Here is a 23,592-nt window from a genome sequence, read left to right on the forward strand (position 1 = left end):
GACCGAAGCACTAATGCAGCCCTGACCTTTACGCCACTTTGACCTTTACGTCACTTTGGAGAAAAGCTGCAACTAATTGTAAATTTACAACCCAAACCTGAGGTAGTATATATATTCTCCTCAGAAAACTTATAGCACCCTGCTAGCTACATGCTGTGAGTCCATGAATACCTACTGCAACTCAAGTGCCAACCTATCATGACTCCACAAGAAGCTCACTACTGTGACTCCCTCAGCAGCTTACTACCGTGACTCCCCGAATGCCTACCTACTCTGATTCCCCAACTGGCTACCTACCGTAACCTACTGTGACTCCATGTACCAGTTCCAGTCCAAAGCTTCATCACACCAAAGTGCCCTTCCCTTCCCCAAACCACACGCACACAGACTCTGGATCACCCGGCTGGCGTCGTCTCCTGAGAGTCATTACGTCCAGATAGGGCCACGGAAATCTGAAAGTCGGAATCAGGAAAGGTGGCAGCACTGCCTGCTTTACTCTTGTCCAGGAAATAATAAGCTTTATAATATTTATGAGAACCCACTATGTTCTTACATGCACAATTCAGAATGCTTGCTTCATAAATTAATATATCAGCTCGAAGATCGTTTTTCACAAACGGGACTGGCAAAACCCGTTCCCAACCGATATTCAACCCTGGGGTGCAGAACAAAAAAAAAATTGATTCAAGCCATCGCTGACCAAATGAAACAGCCGAAACGTGAATTTGCTAAACGCCACTGGCTGGCTTTGTAAGAAACTTCCTCTTCTGTCCTTCCGTTCTGCGTGTAAGACACCAGCCGAAAGCAACCACAGGCTGCCATACCAATAAAAGGCTTAAAATGTTATTTATGAACAAAGAAACACACACGATGGGAAATAGGATGTGCATTAAAATCAATCCTGCACGCTACTATTTAAGGTGTTTAACTATCATCACGTTCGGACCGGAAATCGAGCTCAGGGACCTTCCACACTCCGATTTCTGTGCAAGGTTCCCGGTGACAATGTTCATATTTGCGGTGAACATGAACTGGGAAAAGCAGCACCGTAAACATCGGGGAAGATGGCCACAAAACAAAGGGAAGTCACCCAAAAAAAATAAATAAAAGCCGCCGGATCACAGGGCTTCTTGCACACCATCAGCTGGGACCAGAGGTGGACAAACCACTTCCTCCCTGGCACTGGTTTCAGTGACATCAGTGTCACCGCCCTCACTTCCTGTCTCGGATTAGCCACAGCGCCCTTTGTCTGGTAGGGTGAGGGAGGCCTGACTTCTTGTGGCAGTGCCCGTCGGCATCCTCTGCGCTTTACACACGTGACACCGGCAACAGTAATTCCGAACAACAAATATTTCCCTCGCAGCTCCCTGCGCCCTTAATTCGTTAACTCCCGAGGCAGCCGGCTAACGGCAAATGCCCGTCGGCGCAGACGTGGCAGGGAGAGCGCTCGTAAAACTATCATGGCGCAAACTCATTTCCTGATGAGGCCCGAGGAGGGCAGAAGGGGCATCTGTAGCAGCACGGGGCAGGGCGGGGCGATGAGACATTTTAACCAGCCTGCCGTGTGACACGGCGGTGGGAAGCTCACTCGTGACTGTGACAGACACTGTGTACACACACACACAGGCCGAGGGTACGCGGCCCCACCGCCCCCACACAAAAATGTACAGTGTGCCACGGTGAAAAATAAGGGCTCAAAACAAGAAACGCAGAAGGTAAAAGAGGAAGGAAGTACTGAAGGGACATATTTACAGGAAACAGGAAGTGGCATACTGGATTTTCTTTTAAGTGTAGAAAAATCCCCATAACAGCAAAATAGAAAAAAAAACATAGCAAACTTCAGAGCAAACCTGGCCAGGCCGCATGGAGGCCGACGCGTTTCCGCCCCTGGGGAACGCTGGCGTGTCACGGAGCACTGCTGTTTACCCAGGAATTACGCAGCGAAATTCCTGCTTGAGCTGGATTTTATCCGGGCTCTGGCCCTGAACAAGGTTTAGCGCCGCTAAGCCGGTGAGGATGAAGACTCATACACAAACCACCCTGCAGGTATTAGTGTACCCTGGGGGGGGGGGGGCACAAACACAGAAAGCTACCAGGTCGACCCGGCCCGAGTTTAACAATATCTGCTTCAGACTGGCGCAGCCACTGTCGCTTGCTGTGGTTTAACATGAATCTATGGCCGACACATTAATACAATCCTCATTATGATGTCAAAGAGGCAAGACTTGAGTGGCAAACACTTATCGGCCGATGAACAACTAGCTTTGGGGAAAGAAGAGGGCAGGTAAAGCACAGAAGACGCGATCGACGGTTCAAAAGAAAACAGAAAGTCACGATGAGGGAGTTTAAGGCCCGATCCCCCAAACGCAGAGCACAACAGACATCAAAGGTGGAGCTTCATGATGCTGGCTGATCATTACTGGCATGCCTGTGTACTGCTTTTGAATCAACCTCAGGGTGACCACCCACCCACACACGCACACATTACTATGATTAATTCACAACAGGAGCATTTGACAGTCTACAGCAGGCACACCCTCCGAATGTAACCTCAGGTGATCCAGGGCACCACAATGAGGCTTTGTTTCCTCGATGAGTGTCTTCACCCGACAGACATCCATGTGGGCGCCGATCTCCATGGGGGGGGGGGGGGGCGGGAGCGGTACCAGGGCCTTCCCATGGGCCGATTCTTGACTGAGGGGGAGGAACAGTGACTCAGAGGACTGGGTTCGTGACCTTGAACCTTGAGGTCAGTGACTTGGGGATTCGATCACTTCCCTGGCTCATGTGTGTATAAGTTTACGTGTCTCAACTGTGCTTCTGTCCAATCAGATGTGATTCAGGGGTCCGAGTCTCGAGGCTGCCCCAAGCGTGCTGGGGGGGGGGGGGGGCGGGGGGTTCGTGGGCTTCTGGGCCTGTGTAAAGGTCCAGACCCTGATGACTGGGCAGTTATGGATGGTTTAGTTGGATCCAAATATCACCACCCAATACAACCATTTTGGGCAGTAAGCAATTGTTTTGTTTTTGTCAAGTAGTAGGAGGGGATTTTTAGGGAATGTCCGTCTGACAGTTCAGGTTGAGTTCTCCGGCCCCATCTCCGATAAGAGGGACCTTCGCCCTGGTCATATGTTCTGCCCCCTTGTGGGGGCAGGAATCATGATGATATTGTTTAACGTCCCTTAGTGATACCTCCCATCTGACCCCACTGGCTTCACGAAGGCACTGGAATTAGCCATCCAGCTCAAGCCTGACTGTATGCAGAGCGCTGCTGGAGGAAGGGGGGCGGGGGTGTGAACACGTAAATACGAGATGCGTGATGCAAATTTAATAGTGTGGCGGTGGCATCTGTTGTACTTTTGGCCTTCTCGGATTAAAAGAGGGGACTTTAAAAATGGATGAAGCCGGGCTTTTCTTCTGTGTGTGTGTGTGTGTTGGTGGGGGGGGGTGGGGTGGGGGGTCCACCAGCCCTGGTCAGTTCCCCGGCGACTCTGAGCGTTGGCGGGAAAACCCCTGGGGGGGGGGGGGGGATAGTCTGTCGGGCTGGGCGACATCTCGCTTGGCGCGATCCCAGCTGAAACCGGATGATTCTTTTCTACCGTAGGCTAAGGCGGCGGGGGGGGGGCACCCCCAGTCACATGCACTGTAGCCCGTGGGGGGGGGGGGGGTCATTTTAATCCAACATTTTTGCAGTTTGTTGTACAGTTAAACCCTATATTTTGTGGTTTGACACAACAACGGAAAACTCATCCATGGTCCATCTTTTTTTCCATGACCTTTAACCTAGCAAAGGGTCACAGAGAATGTAGAACGCGACTGTTAAAATCACAGTCCTCAAGGTCCGAGCACTGCTGACCATCCAGCCCTCTTTCACCTCTGGGCCAGGGGAGAAGCCTCTGTGGCCAATCAGTGATTATTAAACTAATTACCTGGGAGGACTAAAAACAAGTCCTGGATTTGGAATCGAGGTGCAGATTTGAAGAGTCCCACTCGAGAGCCTAATCCCAGGAAACGTGGAAGAAAAAAGGCAGGAGTCACCTGGGGGGGGGGGGTGGCAGTCCTTCACACAGAGTCCAATTCACCAGACAGTATGTTTCTGGACTTTGGGACTGGCAGCACACACCATCCAACCCCAAAGCCGTCATGAAGCAGGCTTATCATGCAGTGGACTTTCAGGCCCACTGAGGGACCCTCTTAGAATGGTCCTAATATTCAATTCAATTCAAAAAACTTTATTTGTCCCCGAGAGGCAATTAAGGCACACAGGGCAGTTGAAGTATATTCCCAGACCAGGACATCTTCCAGCCTTCTCTGGGGAATTACTGACAGGGGGCAGCTCCAAAAATAACCAGGCAACACCGCAACAGCCTACGGCAGCCATTAAAGGCCAAGCAGGAAGGTTGGGTTTGAATGACAACGCCACCCTCCGTATGGTACCATCTTCCTCGTGATGCCGCCCCCCCCAACCCACATAAATCCAAAGGGAGAAAGGTACTTATCAGTCAGATCGGTCGCAGAAAGTTAATGGCTGCTGTTTAGCGAGTCCTCGGTGTCCGACATGTGCCAACAGGCACGGAAGAAGGGCGCCCCCAACCCAAAAGACACGCCTCATCAAACTTCCATGTAGACTGAGATATGACCCTCTAACCAATAGCACCACAAGGACACAAGCGCAGCAACCAGCCTTCAACAATGAGCTTGTGTACCCTGGACCAGCCAGGTGGGGCAGTGCCCACAAAGCTTGGAGACCAGCGGGCTGCTTCAGGCATAGGAGAGTCTGTGAAATGTCCTTTGCCATCCCTGATCACATGTACGTCCTGACAGCTTCTTAGGGAAGGCAACAAACAAACACACACTGAAAGAACAGCAAGCAGCAAGAACCTTGCCAAGACGTCTCCCAATCGCCTTTGCAAAGCACCTTGGATCAAATCCCCGGGTCCCCTTTAACAGCACGTTACTTAAAATCTAATTTTTTTCAGTGCGTTAACAAAGCAGAGTGTTCGTGCTGAAATCTAGGTCCCACGGGACTCTGTCACACACCTGACTGTTGATCCACTTAACGTTCGAAATTCATCGACTACGTCTCAGCAGACTCAATATTGAGGGCTCCTGAACAGAAAGTACAAATACACAACTCCAGGCAAACTGTGACATGTCGGGCCAGCTCACCTACGGAACGAAGCACAAGACTTTCAGACTCGCTTTTGTACAGTTGGGGGCCATTTCAATCCCATTTATAAAATGTATGTCATTTAATCTACCATCTACACTGAACTTTGAAGATATATTGGTGACCATTCATCCAACAGTGCTGAAGGAACACAAAGATATCAAAGCACTTCGATGGAAGGCCAGACAAAACGGAAGACCTTTTGAAGATCTCTTATGGCTGAGATGAGTCTTTCAAATTCGTTATAAGTATGAGAAAAGAGCAGATACTGAATGAGTCAAAGGCTATTTCACACAAAGAACAAAGGGCTCAACTTTTGAGCCTTAGTGTATTTCAGTTTTACGACTCAATCCTTGTCTTTAACATTCCAATTTAATTTCTTTCTCAAAATGAACCAGTCAGTGAGAGTTAATTAAACCCAAAATTAATACAAGATCTAATTTCAAGAGTCCTGTTCGCGCACAATACTTGCATCCCCAACGAGAACGGCAGGGGAATGGGGGTGGGGGGCTCTCAAGGGATGACTTCCCTTTACCTCCATCTCAGCAACAACCTGAATGCTCCTTACTGTAGGCGACAGCCAGGTTTAGCTTCTTGACGCGGCTTCCAAAGTAAGACATCTGACAGCATGAAGGTAGATGCAGCCATCGGTGATGAGCAACCTGCAAATGAAGCTTCACAGGCCAACTGCCATACTGGGTCACAGGAACAGGCCTGCTGTACCTCCAGGTGGGGCGACACCAAATCCCGTTGGCACCCCTCAGCTCAGGGGGGCCGCGCTGCCCTTGGTGGGCCGAATCCAGGCTCTACTTAAGACAATGTTCATTCAGTTTGCCACAAAGCAAATAGGCTCAAGAAATACACACACCGAACTGGAAACACGAATGATCAAACAGTATACACAGTTTGGTCAGGCTTCTAGTGACAGTCACTATTAGAGGTCGACCGATATGGGTTTTTCAATAGTCGATGCCGATATTTAGGAGTCAGGGTCAGCTGATGGCCGATATATGCTGCCGATTTTTTTTGCCCGATAATTGGATGTTTTCCCCTCTATTTCCATAGTAAAATATCACATTAATAATAACAAATGGTACAAAAAATTTCTCAACTTAGCATTTATTGAATACTGACTTGTGTAACTTCAAATATAAACTTAAATAACAAAAACACAATACAACTTGCAAACAATAACTTAAACTTATAAACAATAAAAATAGCATTAGAATTCCAAACTCTGTCAGAATCAATGATCCTTAATGTTACCTGTAGGCTACAGTTGGTTGAAGGCTCATTATCATTACCCCAGTTCCTGAGAGCGTAATTCGAGTTCTCTTTCAAAAGCGCTCGCATTTTCTTTTAAAGCAACATTTCATAGTACACCAGTTAAATAAATAGGTCTTTATAGATCAGAATTTAAGCCTTACCGTTTTCTCCCAGGACTATCCTAAAAATTCTGGCTGGGGTCCTGCACAAGGCAGCATGGGTCACGTGTTCCACAGCAACATTAACGCTGGGCTGCCCGCAGACGTGCCTGTCTATAAATCGGCGTACTACACTCGGATATTAGCCCATGCCGATACATTAAAAAATGCCAAATATCGGCCCGATATATCGTTCGACCTCTAGTCACTATGGGTACTTCCAAAACCACAACATGCTTGCCTAAGTAGTAGATAAGATATAGTATGTAAAGTGAGCAGCATGTCCATATGCAAGACGGCAACCACAATATGTCTGAGTACATACACACTCATCTCATACATATGTCGAGTAGCAGAGTTTTAAAAAAATTCAGTACGTACTGCGTGAATATGCGATTTAACGACCTCAAACACGAATGTTATTTTCATCAAGGTACTCGGCTATGGATGCAGCTCTGAACCCAAAAAAATCCAAAGGAAGTACAAGTATCTGTATGTCACATTACCAGCCAACCTGGTAATAAGAAAAAGGGTCTTATATCTGAAGAGTTACTTGCGGGGAACATCAATTGATCATATAGAACAGTTGCATCTCTCAGTTACTCGAAGCATCCCTAAAGCAACCCTCTGGGCACATCTGATTCGTTAAAAAAAAACGGAAGGCAAGAAAAGACTGCAATGACACTGGAGGCCAAGAAAAAGGTTCCCCAGAACAAAGCACCTCAAAAACATTCTGAAATGCACTCCAGCTACTCTACGTCTACACCGCTTTGTGTGCGTACGTGTTCGCGAGCAGCAGGGTGCGTGAGGTGGCTGGAGGAGAGAACGGTCGGAAAGATGTGCGAATGAGCGGAGAAGCGGAATCCTAACAGGCAGACAGAATGTCGTTTGTTAATAAAATGAAACAGCATTGTGATACTGCGGGATGTTATAAAAGACACTCGTGTGGCAGGAACCACGATCCCTTAGCTGTCTGACCCCTAACGCGTTTTCCTACCTAAGACAAACCCATGAGCCCTTTTACAGCAAACCTGCTTAAAGCAGAGAGACGCTCAGTTGAGCTACAGCTGAGGAATTCGGGGTCCCTGCATGTCAGTATCCTGACAGAATGCAAACCCAAATGGAACACAACAACCCCTAAAAGCTTGACTGATTGTGTGAATCTTCTCCCCCTCCAAATCTGTATCCATTACCTATACTTTCAGGACAACGGGGAGTAGGCATGATGCTAACAAACAAGTGGCCATTACTGGGGCACGTTCCCGCTATAATGAGCTGATACGAGCGTAACATGCCACTCTCTCAAGATACTGCATGCTAGTGTTCTTCACGAGGGGCTTAAAGGTACACAAATACCCCTTAACACCACATCACCAGGCAGCTCTTAACACGGCACCCCAACAAAATCGGCTCTCATTGTCCCAAAGTCCTTTAAGTCTCAATCACAAAAAATTATCCACAACAATGCAAAGAGCACACTGCAGCCATTAAAGGTAAGGGCTTTCAATTTAGACACTGCAATTACTTAATTACTTCATTAAAAATGTTAGCGCAGCTGCTGATAGGTTTGGGCATAGAGACGGGGGCCGTGTCTGAATTCAGGGGCTGCATCCTTTTAAGGCTGCATTTAAAGACTGAATGTGTCACAGCGGCGCGACAAGGCTGTCCCATGTGGAAGGGTAGCATAGCGCATCACCCTTTTGCCGAGTCGCAGAAGACCCACCCGCACATATCCCATGATTCATCTCACAGAGGTAAAGTGGGCGTGTCCCGGCTAGGCGATAGGAGCAGCGCTTCCTGACTCATGGGTAAGGGAAGGAACAGCTGGTGACGTAAATAGGAAATTACCCGTAGGCCAGACTGTCCCATTTGACAACTCTTCCCCTTCGACCTTTAAAGCAAAGGCAATCTAGGCCGCATCCTTCTGAATTCAGGAGCCGCATCCTTCGAACACAGCACAAGCTTCTCAGGGAATCGACAGCGCACAGCTTGCAAGGAAAGCCCTGACTGGTCAAGCTCCCCCATAATCCCCCACACAAACCAGCGGCGTGTCGCTCTGTGGGCTCGGTGCCCAAGACCAGATGATCGCCGGTTCAAATCCTCTGACCAGCAATGTGATTTCAGAGTTCATCCCTTCACCCTACTTGCTACAGGGACTGGTTGACGCTACTCTTTCAAGTCACTTTGCATAACACAAATAAATATAAAATGACCAAATTCTAAATGATACTTGAACAACTCAAGCCAACGCAAGCCCTGATAGCTGTACAGAGTCAATGTAGTTTCTAGGTACTAGACACATGAAATTCCAACCACAAACTTCACACAACTGTTGGCTGGTCTTGTTGCCATTGGTCTAGCCTTAGAAGGTCTGCACTCAGGGGATTCACGCTCACTGAGGCAACATGGAGCCATTAGAAGTGTGAATCGCTGTGTCATGCTATAGGCAGGGAAATGCCGCAGCAGACCATACTTCTCCGATTGCTGCATAGTGTCTGCACTTTAACACACCAAATGAGCAGAAAGTATTTGCCAGAGTCTCAGAGTTACGGCTGCAGTTCTCTCCGTCATATAGGATCCTCACGGTTTGCTTTTATTTAACGTTTGTTCCCTGGGGTCATCGGGTCAGGGTACCTGAAAAACTAACCACTTAAAATGCCATTAATAATAACAGCAACAATCATCATCAACGCCGCTGGAAAGTGTCACATAAGCCATATTACATAACTACAAGGCAAATCAGAGATCTTTATCTTTTTAAAGAGTCTAAGACGGAGTTACCGACAGTTTACAACAAGGCTAAGTAACTATTTGTAAGTAACTATTTGTGCAGCTGTACATGAACAGCTTAAAGCAGATTCACTTATTAGAAGTTAGTCAAAGAAAAACTAAATCCATGGAATGAATGCAGGCTTCCGAAATTCATGCCAACATTTGAAATAAACTGTCCAAGTGTGTAAAAACGCTACCAGACAGCTAGGCGGGATGTTAATGTTAATCTCACGGTTAAACCCAAACAGTTAACACTGGTTCCTAATCTTTGTCAGTATAAACAGGGACTGCAGCACATCTCCAACAATCCGGCACAAGCACCCATAAGTTATCCCACAGCTTCAAGGCGGTGCTGATTACTTAATGCCCAGCAGAGTAACATACACTCTGATTCAGGAGTGTAAAAGCTGATGTTCCGCTGGTGCACGGCCTCTGCAGTGTGATCCACCATCCCAACATCACAGGTCAACGTCTGAATGTCAGTTAATGCCTCTCTCAGCATCCGGGCATCTGTCCTGGACGACTGCGACAGTGTATAGTGGGAGAGCGGGGTGGGACCAGACAAGAACACAGAGACCGGCATCCCATAGGAGCGGAATTCCAACCGAGTGGGCTTCAGCGTGAGGCTCCAGACCAAAGTGCTCACAGAAGCAGCAGAAGAGCAGCTTAAATTTAAGGAGAAGCTTTAAATGATTGTGAAAGGCTCCATCGTGGGGCTTTTATTAAAATACTTTAATAAAGTGAACATACTGGACAAGATTATGAGCTTTAAATTCAACCCTACAGAGAGATTCAACCCAGACAATCTTTCAGACCTATTGGAGTGATTGGGGTAACAGACACTTCTGTGGTACAACAGCCGTGTCATATTCGGCGTTTCAAGCGTTTGGTCTCACAGTCCGGGGACCTACGGGCAAAACTGGCCAATGACATGCCCCTAAATCGTACCCCGAAGCGAGAGTAATTCACCCTTTCGGTCTTCCAAGGCTGCCAGGCCTAAGAAAAGCTGCACCACGAGTGAGTCGGACGGGGTCTATTGACGACACCCACCCCAGCCTGAAGCAGAGGCTGGAAATCGAAGGGCAGGATGGCCGCAGCCTAAACGTTCCCCACAGAACCCTGTCGGACCATCTCTTCCAGGTAAATACAGGTAAGCGCGCTTCACACTGAGAAAGCGACTCGAGAGAACAGGCCCCGCCGAGGGTCGCAGCTCCTGGGAGGGTGAGCACGAAAAACGGCGAGTTCAGCAGGACCAGATGGGGACTCGGGAGAGAGTGTGGACAACCCAAAGCGCTTCATAAACCCTCTTCGGAGAAGAGAACAAGGTTTAAAATCAGGTCACATCCTGCTCTTGAGATCAGGCTGCTGGTTCAAATCCCAGCCAGGAAACCGTCATCAGACCCGTCGAGAAATCTATTAACCTGTATCGCTTCAGGACATACAAGATTTCTGCTCAACAACTGACAAATCCTTGGGAGGCCAGTAAGTACTGGTAAACTGTAGATACCTCGGTCGGCCCAAAACACCCCTGACAAATTAAAGGGCAAAGTGAGTACCCTACTCACCCCAACTCATGCATCTGCAGGTCAGTCCTAAACACCAAACCAAACCACCATCTATATGCGAAAACACGTCTATATCGGACCCATAAATGGCTGCCAGGATGCCTCGTGTCGCAGCTAGCTGGAAACGGATCCGCTACATATGGTATTTCTTAAAAACATGTCCACTGTGTAATTTCAAAGTAAACCGGAGGACTTTGAAGCTGTAGTTTTTGCGAAAGGGACAGCACTCTCACAATAGCCTGACTAATCTGCTCATAATATGGTTCAAATTAAAGTGTCGATCCAGGCAGGTCATGCAAGCAAACCTTCGATGCGAAATTCAAATATTATGAACGTCTGATCTGCAATAAAACACATAGCACAGAACCTCAATGATCATTTTAAATACTGCAAAGAAATACCATCCGATATTACCGGACTCTAATACTACCCAAAAGTACAAAAATTACTTTTCGTGCATCGTGCATCAGCATTGTGGACTTTATATGATTTCATTATTTACCAAAACGTCATTTACCGCTTCATATTAACAATTGCTTATATCTGGTTGAATGTATCTTTGATGCATTAATTTGTCACCGTCATCATTTGGCGACAGTGACACCTCAAGCCCCCACCAACATGAACCACTGCTTCAGAATATCTTACATTACACACAGTGACAGGGTTTTCTGTGCCTATAAACGATACAGACTAAGGAGTAGCCACGATCGTGGAGACAGACGTCTGCACATGGTCAAACGGAACGGCGGAATGAAAGAAAAAAGGGCCCCTGTGTCTTTAACGCTAATCCCTCCAAATTTAAGTGTTGTTGCCGACCAGTTAATGGGCGGTTCGGTGGAGCCTCCATGCTACGTAGTGGGAGGCCTGTCTCTCCTGCAATCACTGCCGTGTCACAGAGCACATTTTAAAGTGATACTCTTGCCTGCTACCTTCCTCACTTAGCCTACAAATTAAACGGCGTATTACTAGATGAATACCGCAACAAAAGGGGTTTATTTTGCGCACAGTACTAATGCAGTTTCACGGTTAATATTACAGTTAATTGCAACTTGACACAGAGCGACACAATAAACCTAGTTTCCAGATAGTGTATATTTTGCAGGTGGTGCCATTGTCTCACAAAATTAATTCAATATACGGAAACCCAAATGTCCAGTACAGTAGGCTACCTGAAACCTAAAAATCACGGTTTATTGTAACAGTATTCGTTATAAACACAAGTTAAGTCCGTCTGGAGGTGGGTGAACAGACTGAAATGTCTTAAGTCATGTCTTCGATTTATACCCTAAAAACTAACAAAATATATTTTAAAAAAACATAAGGAGTGGTTGAAAATGCACTGCTCCCGGTGGATCCTAGGGGTTAAACTTTTTCCTTTAATTATCAATCTCATATCTTCCTTCATCCTAAACTTCAGACAATACCGAATGTGGGCTTTACCGAACAGTACTGTTTACTGATCTATTTATAAACGAGAGAAAAGAAAGCTATGCAAGTGAGCTGTGCTTAAGAAACGCATTAACAGCCGTAATAATAGTTACAATCAGTGGCCGTCGCTTCCGTTTCCTTTATTTTTGTTTTCCAAAAGCAAAATGTTTTACTCTCTACCTCAATGCGATTTCCAGGCCACGGGGAAATATAAAGAGGCTTAATTCTAGCAACACGAATACGGGACGTTTATTTAAAAGAGGAGGAAACGTGCATCAGATTCGCAAATGCCGAGGCGATAAACTCATGGCTCCAAACGGGAGTCAAATGGCAGAGATCACGGGGCGCTTATCGCTGATGGAGAACTTCTGCTGACTTCCAACAAGTTCGTGAGACGCAGGAAATAAAGCTTAAAGAAACAGGAGACGCTCTCAAATCGTCCATTTATAAGGCGGAAGCAAAACAATCAAGGCGCTTATAACGAATTCTTAACGCTACTTCCAGCCCTTAACAGCGAGGTATATAAAATGTTTGGCAGCACGACAAACAAAATAATCACGGCAGCAAGAAGCGACTGGAGATGGAATAAGTGCTTAAAAGCAATATAATACACTCGAATTCACAAAAATGCGGGGGGTGGTGGAAATCAATTAAATCCAAATAAGCGGACGGACTACCGACCAGTCAATGAGAAATTAAACGCCGAGCTTCCCTCTTCCGAGATTCCGAGTTTATAAGCAAAGCAACATTGCCCTCAAAAGGGCTACAAAGTTTGGCCGATTTCTACTCCGAATAACCAGTCAAAACTGGCGTCTGAAGCAAGGGCGTTTGGGGAAATGCATCGTGACCATGTTTCCACTGCACATTTACAGAAAACAAAATCGATCTGGTTGTTCTGATGTTTGTTTTCTTAAACATTTAATCCAACAGTCTGACAAGTTGCACTGGATGTTTTGCGTGGCCCGGGGTTTGGGGGGGGGGGGGGGGCTTATTTCCTTACCGCTATAAGTGTGTTATTTCTCTGCTCTGCTGTGCTCGCCGAGTCGGGATCCTGTTTAGTTTGTTGTTTATTATTAGACTTCTTAGCTCTCTGCTCCAGGCTCCTCTGATACAGGCTGACCGTCTCCCTGCGTTCGATCTCCAGCTGCTCGGCGTGTGCTTGCTGGTACCTGGTCTCACAGTTTATATGGTGCCTCCGGCAGCCCTCGATCCTCTGCCTCAATCTCTCCACCACCGTGCTATGCTTGGGAATGCCAACATTGTTACTGTTACCGCCAGCGCCGATGCCACCGCTCATGTTGTTGATGCAAATACTGCTGCCATTCGCAGCAGTGGGGGTTACAAAATCCCCCATCCTATAGTCTATGCACAGTATTTTGGAAGAACTTTCTTTTTGCGTCTTGTGTCTGAAGTGTGTCCAGGGGTTTAGGAAAGGGGGGGGGGAATCAGAAGACTGGAAACAATCGCTGGTTGCTTCCCCCCGTTAGGAAAGTCTGTATAATAATGCAATAGTACTGAAGCCTAACTATGTTCAAAATGCAAACAGACAACAATGCCGGAGCGTGTGTGACTGGGCTCAATAGTCGGTGTTTTCGTTTAGTTCTCCTGCCAGCACAACTACACAGTGTCTAAATTAACTCCATAGATGATCCGGATGTTTCAAGCGATCATCACAACACCGCGGCCAGTGCTGCGAGCTCCTTTTGCTTTATTGTCTTTTCCTTTAAGAAAAAGTTTTGCAGCTCCCAGCGCAAATGCTCCGGAGTACTTTGGCGTGCTCGCATCTCATCGGCCGATACGCTTCCAATCCAAACCGCGAAGCGAAGCTCGTAGGAAAATCCCGTCCCCCGTTTCCAGACGCCCGTTTAAAGGTATCCCGAGAAGACGCCGATCCGCCGCTGGTCGCTTCGCAGCTGCTGCCACCATCACAATGATCAAGTGCTCTCCTCCTCCTCCATGCCAGCGGAGTGATATCAGGACAAGAGCCGAGTAAAAAGCAGCTAGAGGCTGTGAATAGCCCGGCCGAGGCGCATGCAAAACGCGGCGCGGACTCGTCCAGGCGCGGACGGGGAGTGATCAGCCTGCCGAGTGCGAGGTCAGGCAGGTACAAGGGGAACGAGGACTATATGCCGCCGAGATTAATTCGTTTTCAGCGACAGAAGCTCAGCAATAGACACGAAACTTTTACCAAAACAGATCTTAAAAGGGTAGAACTATGAACTACATTAACTCTGTCTTAAGAACCGGCGATCAGACTTACCCAGAATGCCATCTAAATTATACTTTCTCGCAAAACTATTTTCATGGATATTTGTATCACGCGAATAATTATCCCAAACGTTGTGTAATTTCTGCTGGCTGTCTTCGCATTCTGATTTGACCGTTTCTTTCGTGCCCACGCATCCCAGGATTAAGCATAAATTTTAAATATAGCCTTTGTATGTTTAGAATGAGGAATGTCAATTCGGGTATTTGTGACACCCACACAAGATTTAAGTTTCACTGATCAAACAGCTGACAACGCATGAAATAATGCATTATTCCTTAAACACCTTACACAAACAGGTGTTACCTGAGAGGGAAGTATGTGCAATAGACTTTTTACTTTGGTCACATTTTATATATGTCCATAACTCCATATATATCCATATATCCATCCATATATATATATATATATATATATATATATATATATATATACATACACACACACACTACATATATACAGTGTGTGTGTTTATATATAATCTTATGCCTACATATTTGTCTCATACCTTGAATGTCTCGAATGGTCTTCGTGTGGGATTTTCATACTTTCCCTATATTAGTTTGGGTGTTTTTTTCTATTCCTACCGTGGTCCAAACGCTTGCTGCACAGGTAAACTGCCTTCAGAATAAGCATGAGAATAAGGCTATTCCTCACCACAGATCCTTGCCACCCTCTCTGGAGATTATTGGCCATGAATTGATATTCTAGATTGGCATGTGCACTGATTTATAACTTGGGGGGTGCGCTGCACGTTAGCTGACCCTGTGCTGTGACCCCCCAAGTTCTGGAGAGTAAGATGGGGTCAGCAAAGGGAAGCACTCCAGTGCAAATAGCAAATAAAGCATGTTTGCAAACTCAGGTGTCAATGTAAGTGACGTGAGTCTCTGGAAGGAGCGGCACTGGATTTTGGCTCTCACCTCATCCAGGAAGCGAAGGGCCCTCACGAATAAGACATCCAGATGCAGTTCTGCTTGAACACCATGGACCAGCAGCACAGCAGCTAAAAGAAGGAAGTTAACTTTCGACCCAAATCTCATATCATATCCAGCCCCCATGTAAAAAAACAGCAGCGCCAAATGAGCTGGACTGGCTTAAAACACAGAGCTGTCCGATCAGAGTTCAGTTGTGGAGGTTTCTTCTCGATCCGTTCGCATTATCGCGAGGGATGTAGACTACGCCGAATTTCCGTATCATTAAACTGAGGACAGTATAGGTATGGATAGAGGCAATACCAGCAAAGGCTCGAACACACCTAGAAAAGAACTCATTCTCAGCGAATGAGTTCGCCTTGGCCCCCCTAAAAGAACTGTACAACGTGCTGCAGAAATTTTAACAAATTTAATAGTGTTATGAAGGTCTCTCTGTGCAATGGCACCATACTGAATCGAATTAACGGCCTGTCATATGCACCTACTGTTCAGCTTAATGCTCGTAACTTTTATAATTAGCTGAGAAATCTTCTGAAAGTTTTATCTTCATGGACACATATATTTGAGGAGTACTGCTGCTTCAAGGCACCCCAAAGTGCAGCTGAACAGGTTTTCAACAAAGTGTGTGTGTGTGTGTTTGTGTGTATCTTTTTACTTCCCGCTCTCTCCAGTGCTTTAAACTACAACGTATCTCTCAAACTACTTTAAGCCTATCTGTCTTGCGCGTCTTACACGTACAGTCATGCTTTGGGGATGGTTCCGTTTATGCTCAATAAGATTAAGGGCATTACGTAGCAAGCTTGGTGTCCCTTTGTTCAGGAATCCTGACGGGTGTTTTGTTCTCTTTTAAAGGTGGTCTTTTATGTTTACACGTGTCCCTGTGTGTCAGCACTGTCAGAAGACAGCCGACAAAGGTGTCCTTGGATCAAAACGGTGCCTTTGGTATGTGCTGGTTGTCTTAAGTTAGGGGCTTCGATGCTGTCTAGGATGGAGCCTTCCTTCACGTTGACTAGGTGTGTGTCAGGACGGGCCACGTACAAAAACAACATTCGCAGGAAGACTGATGTTTAAAAAAATGACACTTTTATTTTTCTCGTGTAGCTGACGATTTCATTGAGAGAAACTTCTTTATGGTGCTGGATATTTATAGACTTGAGTCAGGACAAGTTTCAGGCTTAACGGTATAAGAGCAATGCCCCATGGGATTTCTTAATGTTTTCTGACAACAGCGTTCACTCTGAGTATATAAATAAGCATAGAAAAATAAATGAGTGTATAAATATCTGTTTATAATAAATGAAATGTTGGCCTAAGCGACGAAAATGTCTAGGCAACATTAGTCGTCACATCTACTGATTTCAAAATGGGGATTGTAATGAGTCGGGTATCTGATTACGGAAAGTGTAGTTCATTGCAGTCTCTCCCCTCTGGTTTTCCTTCAGAGAAATTCTGGCTATCTTTAACACCAGTCACAGGAGTAACAACTTTATATGAAGCGGAACACAGGCAATTTTCACATTTCCAACTGGAGAATGGCATAGATGACAGGGATAGCAGATCAGATCTTTAGAGATGTCATGTCATAATAGCCTATGTTACTTCATCATCTAAGACCCTTTCGTTTGTAAATAATCAACTGTACAGGGCACAAAGACTTAGGTTGAATATTAGAAAGAATGTTAAACATATACAAGAATGACTAGGAAGATGTCTGAATTAACTTTTAGTGCAAGAACACTTTTGTAGTTTTCTGGTTAATGTTGTTGTTTTTCATATGAAAAGGTGTTGGGGGGCTTCTCAATTGGGACAGTGCAGAATATTTTGAAGTCTGTTGTTAGGATGTGGGAAAGAGGATGTGATTGGCTGGGTGAGATTGATGTCACGGTTTGCCTTATTGGGCAGACCCATGTGCTGAGTGTGAACAGCGCTGTAATTGGTTCTGTCCAGCCGGCTTAGCGCTGCAGGAATGATAGGAATGCAGTCTACACCACCCCCACAGCACTCCTTGGCAATCGGCGCCGCACATGGACGCCGCCTTAAGCAGCGCTGCTTTCAGCTATCCTTTCCCAGCCTAACTCCCTTTTTCCTGCATTCTTTCATTGTTATCCTCCCCCAATTCGTTCTTCTTACTCTCAGAAAAAAAGGGGCATTCTGTTTTGGTATTTTACAGTTGGTGACGGTGAAATAATACACCGTTTTAATGCTTTTTCAGAACGTTAAAGGCATTTAACTGGCATTATGTTTAATTTTACAGCTACTTAACACCTCCCTCCCCCCAAAAGAAAAAAAAACCACAATTGCTATGCTCTGACTGTAACAAGTAAAAGTTTCTATTTCACCGTCTGCAAACAACAAAAGGCATAGTAACCCTTTGACAGCATTGTACAACTGCCAAAGAAAGAATGACTGGCATCTGCTTTCACAGATTTCATTTAAACTTGAAATTTGGGCTATGACATAAACATTTCTCCCATGAGAAAAATGTTAGGGCCCAGTTGCAGATGACGTAATTCTTAGACTGTAAAAAGGTGATCCTGTCATATCACAATAAGATGCATAAAGATGAAACAAGGTCAAACGTACAAGCAAAAACAAAAAAACGCCACTTCACATGATGTCCCACTTTTTTCTAGCAAACGGAATCATCTTTTTCTGTAAACACATCATTCTGAAAGCAATACTGTTTGCATGTTGGTTATATAACACCAAACTGGGCTTTGTCAAAAAAAAATAAATAAAAAATTGGCATTGACTTCAGAGTGTTTTTTTATTTAGTTGTTGTTGTTGTCAGTGTTTAACAGAATCTGCTCTGAAGGCCTGGAATGTTCCTCTGTGGTTTCACAGTTCACCACCAAGATGTTAAAAGGCATCAGACCAGACAAATTGAAGTCAGCTTCTTTCATCCTTCCAGCTTCCCACTCTCTCTTTTAATTGCATGCATCTGTGTTAATGGATCTTCATGTCACTGCTGGAGAGTCTACTTGCTATTATTTGTGGAGGGAAAAAAATTTGAATAATGTTTCAATCTAAACAGCATCGATAAAACAATGGCTAGTCCTGACACCAGGGAGGGGGAGATCTCAGTTTATATTTACGGTCTTTTAGTTGACAGTCAACCACCTTATTTAATCCTGCCGAACATTAGCTCATGATTCAAGTTCTGAAATGATAATCAAGTGAAATATATAAGGAACCAGTAAGGAGCCACTGACTATGATTAACACCTAAACCTGTAGTGGGAATCAGTGGTGTTACTCACACATCCGACAAAGTGGGTATTTGCTGGATCAGTCAATGAGGATCTTTGAGTGTGATGTCATCGCTGAAAGGAACCTTCAGGAAACGATATATTCACATTGTACACAATTAGACAGATAGATAGACAAGTAGGCAGACAGATAGACAGACAGATAGACAAGTAGGCAGACAGATAGACAGACAGATAGACAAGTAGGTAGACAGGCAGACACACATAGACAAGTAGGCAGACAGACAGATCAGACAGGCAGACATACACATAGACAAGTAGGCAGACAGATCAGACAGGCAGACATACACATAGACAAGTAGGCAGACAGATCAGACAGGCAGACATACACATAGACAAGTAGGCAGACAGACAGATAGACAAGTAGGCAGACAGATCAGACAGGCAGACATACACATAGACAAGTAGGCAGACAGATCAGACAGGCAGACATACACATAGACAAGTAGGCAGACAGACAGATAGACAAGTAGGCAGACAGACTGATAGGCAGACAGACAGATAGACAAGTAGGCAGACAGATAGACAGTCAGACAGGCAGATACATCAGACAGGCAGACAGATAGGCAGACAGACTGATAGGCAGACAGACAGATAGACAAGTAGGCAGACAGATAGACAGGCAGACAGATAGACAAGTAGGCAGACAGATAGACAGACAGATAGACAGGCAGACAGATAGACAAGTAGGCAGACAGATAGGCAGACAGGCAGACATTTTCTCAGGGGGCCCGGAATGTCTAGCTACTCCCCTGAGCACAATACACACATTTAGACAGTAGAAGAGACATTGAGCCATTATTAGACAGGAACAATTAATAGAAAGATCAGGCTCCCATGAGGAATTCTATATATTTTAATTTTGACAGTGATACCACAATTATGATCAGTGGTGAACAATGGGATTCTGGGACAGTCCTCAATGGAGGTGTGCCATCCAGTCACGGCTGCCAACTGCAGGCTACCAATACAGCTGCTGGGATTTCCGCTGGGGGATGGAGGGAACAGCAATGCTTCAGTGACAAGCCCACTTGCATCCTGCTGCAAATACACAGGGCTCTAAGTACCTGGAAGGTAATCACTTTAGTCTGGAGCCTAAACGGATTACGCTGCAGCTTCTGAGAGAGCCGCTGGCACACTCTGGGGCGCATTAAGAAGCGCCAGGTCTCCAGGATTGGCGACGCCTGCGAGGTTCAGACAGAGCAAAAGGAGTGTCCAGGGCTGCAAATTGTAGGAAATCACTAAGCGCTAGAAAACGCACATAGCAGAGTTTGCATGTTCTTTTTATAAGTCCGGCCTCGGCTTAATGGTGCTAAAACCTGTGATTAAAGGTTTGTAAAATCTGCATTAGTACTTAACTACATATCCCTCAGCGTGGCATGGTACATAGGAGCAGGTTAGTACAAGGGTCAATTTTCTTTTTCCAAAGGCATTTATTAAGTATCATGATCATTATCATAATAATCATCAGTAATAAAATTATTTTAATAATAACAATAATAGTAATAATAATAACAACAATAGTATTACTACTACTAATAATAATATTATTACAATACTACAACTAATAATAATGATAATATAATAACAATACTACTAGTACTATGCAGAGGCTGACACATGGAAGGAAAGCTGCCTCAGGCCTGCCTCGCAGAGGCTGATGCATAGATGAAAAAAGCTGCCTCAGGCCTACCTTGCAGAGGCTGATGCATGAAAGGAAAGCTGCCTCAGGCCTACCACACAGAGGCTGACGCATGGAAGGAAAGCTGCCTCCAGTCTGACAAATAGAAGGAAAGCTGCCTCAGGCCTGCCTCGCAGAAGCTGACAAACGGAAGGAAAGCTGTCTCAGGCCTGCCTTGCAGAGGCTGACAAACGGAAGGAAAGCTGTCTCAGGCCTACCTTGCAGAGGCTGATGCATGAAAGGAAAGCTGCCTCAGGCCTACCACACAGAGGCTGACGCATGGAAGGAAAGCTGCCTCAGGCCTGCCTCGCAGAGGCTGACAAACGGAAGGAAAGCTGTCTCAGGCCTGCCTTGCAGAGGCTGACAAACGGAAGGAAAGCTGTCTCAGGCCTGCCTTGCAGAGGCTGACAAACGGAAGGAAAGCTGTCTCAGGCCTGCCTTGCAGAGGCTGACAAACGGAAGGAAAGCTGCCCCAGGCCTGCCTCACAGAGGCTGACAAACGGAAGGAAAGCTGCCTCAGGCCTACCACACAGAGGCTGACGCATGGAAGGAAAGCTGCCCCAGGCCTGCCTCACAGAGGCTGATGCATGGATGGAAAGCTGCCTCAGGCCTACCACACAGAGGCTCCAGAGGAATGCTAACATGTTGCTGCTAAGCTACCCAGCAGGGGGGGCTATGGGCTGTGAGGGCAGGCCCTCCTCGCTGGCCTCGATGTCCCATGACAGAAGCAGTGGCAGTAGACGCACGGACAGTTATGTCTGCAGGAGGACCGGCTGAAATATCATGACAGATATATCAAAAGAATGCACTTACTCCACAGTGCCAATAATGTGAACTGCAACCAAACTGGTACAGGGTGAGAGATGTGAACAGGCCGTTGTGTGTATTCTGGACATATCCAGAGCTCCCAGTTCATTGTAAATAGTCCTCAGTGCCTGGCTTTACTGTTCGTATGACATGTGTGCAGTGATAGGCTGATCTAGCGCAGCTTACCTTGTTCCACAAGCCTGCACTCCAACACCGGAACTAATGTACACAATTAACCCGTGATCATCTCGTTCAAATCATTGTGTTTTTGAGTAGCTGAAATGCATTTTGCATTCCCGTGCTGTGCGGTGCTTGATGGAGACTGATGGAGGACCACCAGTAATCAGGACTAATGCACGGAAATCCAAGTGTCTTGTCTAATTCTTGTTTCATCTCTATTTAACACACTGAAAAAGGTTAATCTGATTAAGTGGGGTTAATAGTTTTTAAAATTCCAATTTAACTGCAATAAATGAAATATTTTCCAACAGCTTTATGCATTACATGCTCATAGACACCCAGCATTACTGCAGCTGATCATTATTATAAATGATTGTGTCAGCACTGGCTCTGTCATTCTGTGCCCCATTGGCTCTGATAGCTACATGTGATTGTTGGGTATTAATGACTAATCTCTGACATTGAATGTATAATTATTTGCTTTCTAACAGGAAACAAGTGAAAAACAGTGGACCTGAGGAGGCAAATGACCACTCACTATTCATGAAAATGGAATCAGGGCAAACGGCTAATAATTTCCTATGAAAATCATAAGACCTTGGTTGTACATGAAAGTAGTGAGAATTATAATTTTTTTTTTCCAAACGCCAAGCTATTCAGTGAGTTTGAAATGTTGAAGCAGGCTGAAGAGGAGCTGCACTCACCCGAAGGAAGAGATAAATCACAGGACATCGAAGGAAAATTAGGAGACCCCAACAAGGAGGACGATCTGACAGGTCACGGCCGAGACTTCCCAAAAACGTTCCATACAATCAATGAAGTAAAATCCTGTTTGCAAAGGTTTGAGAGTTGTTACAGAGTGTTGTTAAAAGACGCGGTGATGCAACACATTGGTAAACAGGCCCCTGCCTCAACTATTTTTGAAACGTGTTGCTGGCATCAAGGTCAAATTGAACATTTATTTGTCATAAACAAAAAAAAAATCCCAGTTTCAACATGTGATATGTCATCTTTGTTCCATTTTCAATTAAATATGGTTTTATATGATTTGTAAATCATTGCATTCGGTTTTTATTTACATTTTACACAACGTCCCAACTTGGGATTGTAGAAGAAAGGGCATTAATCAACACTGACCACCCTAGCGAGTATCCTACCCTAGCGAGTATCCTACAAGCGGCGGTTTTTAGATAACACTGACAGGACTGTGTTCTCGACAGCTTCAGACCTGCCATTTAAGTTACGAAAAAACAGTGACTTTGTCGTTGGCCTGTAAATTTTTTTTAATAAAAATGTTCTTACTAAAAATATATAAATGATCCTCTCTGGACATGCACACATCACACATATTCTGTGCACACCTAATGCCTGGCCTGTAGGATGTGATTAGTTGTCATTGTTGGCACACAACAACGACAAGACATGTCCTGTTCATTTAAATTAACCCATATGTGACATAGCAGTGTCCATATCTTGCTCAGGGTATCTCTCTGGTACTTCGCTTGCCAGGGATTCAAACCAGCAACCTTCCAATCATAAGCATGCATCCCTAACCATTAGGCCACCACTGTCCAGACTTAGGAACACATAGTCTACAGACCACCATCCTGAGTAGTTATGGCTTTTCTTAGTGGGATGTTTTCTCTTATTACCTTAATGTAATTGTCCGAATCTTAGTTCAACTTGATATATTAATGATCGTAAAACGTACCGGGGGGTTCCACTCCTGATGCTCCTAACTCCTTACGGAGGACCCCTGTGGACGTGGTCTTTTTGTCTTCAGTGTGAGATCACAGATCGCACAGAGCCACTGGTGATAAGAAGCACTGCACTGGGTCAGCGTGACCCGGGCTCCTCAGTTTGGTCCCACCTGACACATGATAAGACGTCTCTTTGAGGGAAGGGGGACCTTTTCAAAGGTTCCACCCAAGATGTGACGTGCTGCATGGGGGAAAAGTCCTCATTCTTTTCAGTTAAATGTTCTACTTTTTTTGCACTCCTACATCCCATCCTCTTCAGATTTGTTTTAATGGGTTTCTGGCTGAGCAGAACAGCCCAGAACAGAACCCATTGAATCTGAAGTTCCACCATAAACCATA

General features: G+C 45.5%; 1 protein-coding gene across 2 annotated transcripts in view; it reads right to left on the reverse strand.

Annotated features, from left to right (window-relative positions):
- LOC111847324 (mastermind-like protein 3) overlaps positions 1-14,484 on the reverse strand; it is a 114,326-nt gene extending 99,842 nt beyond the window's left edge. Inside the window, exon 1 of one of the 2 annotated variants that reach the window (XM_023818393.2) lies at positions 13,360-14,484. In XM_023818393.2, coding sequence (XP_023674161.1) covers positions 13,360-13,713 — 354 coding nt within the window. In that variant the 5' untranslated portion in view covers positions 13,714-14,484. Of the gene's footprint in view, positions 1-13,040; positions 13,329-13,359 lie in introns of those variants that run through there. The other variant, XM_023818395.2, reaches the window with a different exon arrangement.
- Between the last annotated feature and the right edge of the window lie 9,108 nt (positions 14,485-23,592).

The sequence above is a fragment of the Paramormyrops kingsleyae genome, chromosome 12 (genome assembly GCF_048594095.1).
Source record: "Paramormyrops kingsleyae isolate MSU_618 chromosome 12, PKINGS_0.4, whole genome shotgun sequence".
Classification (NCBI taxonomy): Eukaryota; Metazoa; Chordata; class Actinopteri; order Osteoglossiformes; family Mormyridae; genus Paramormyrops; species Paramormyrops kingsleyae.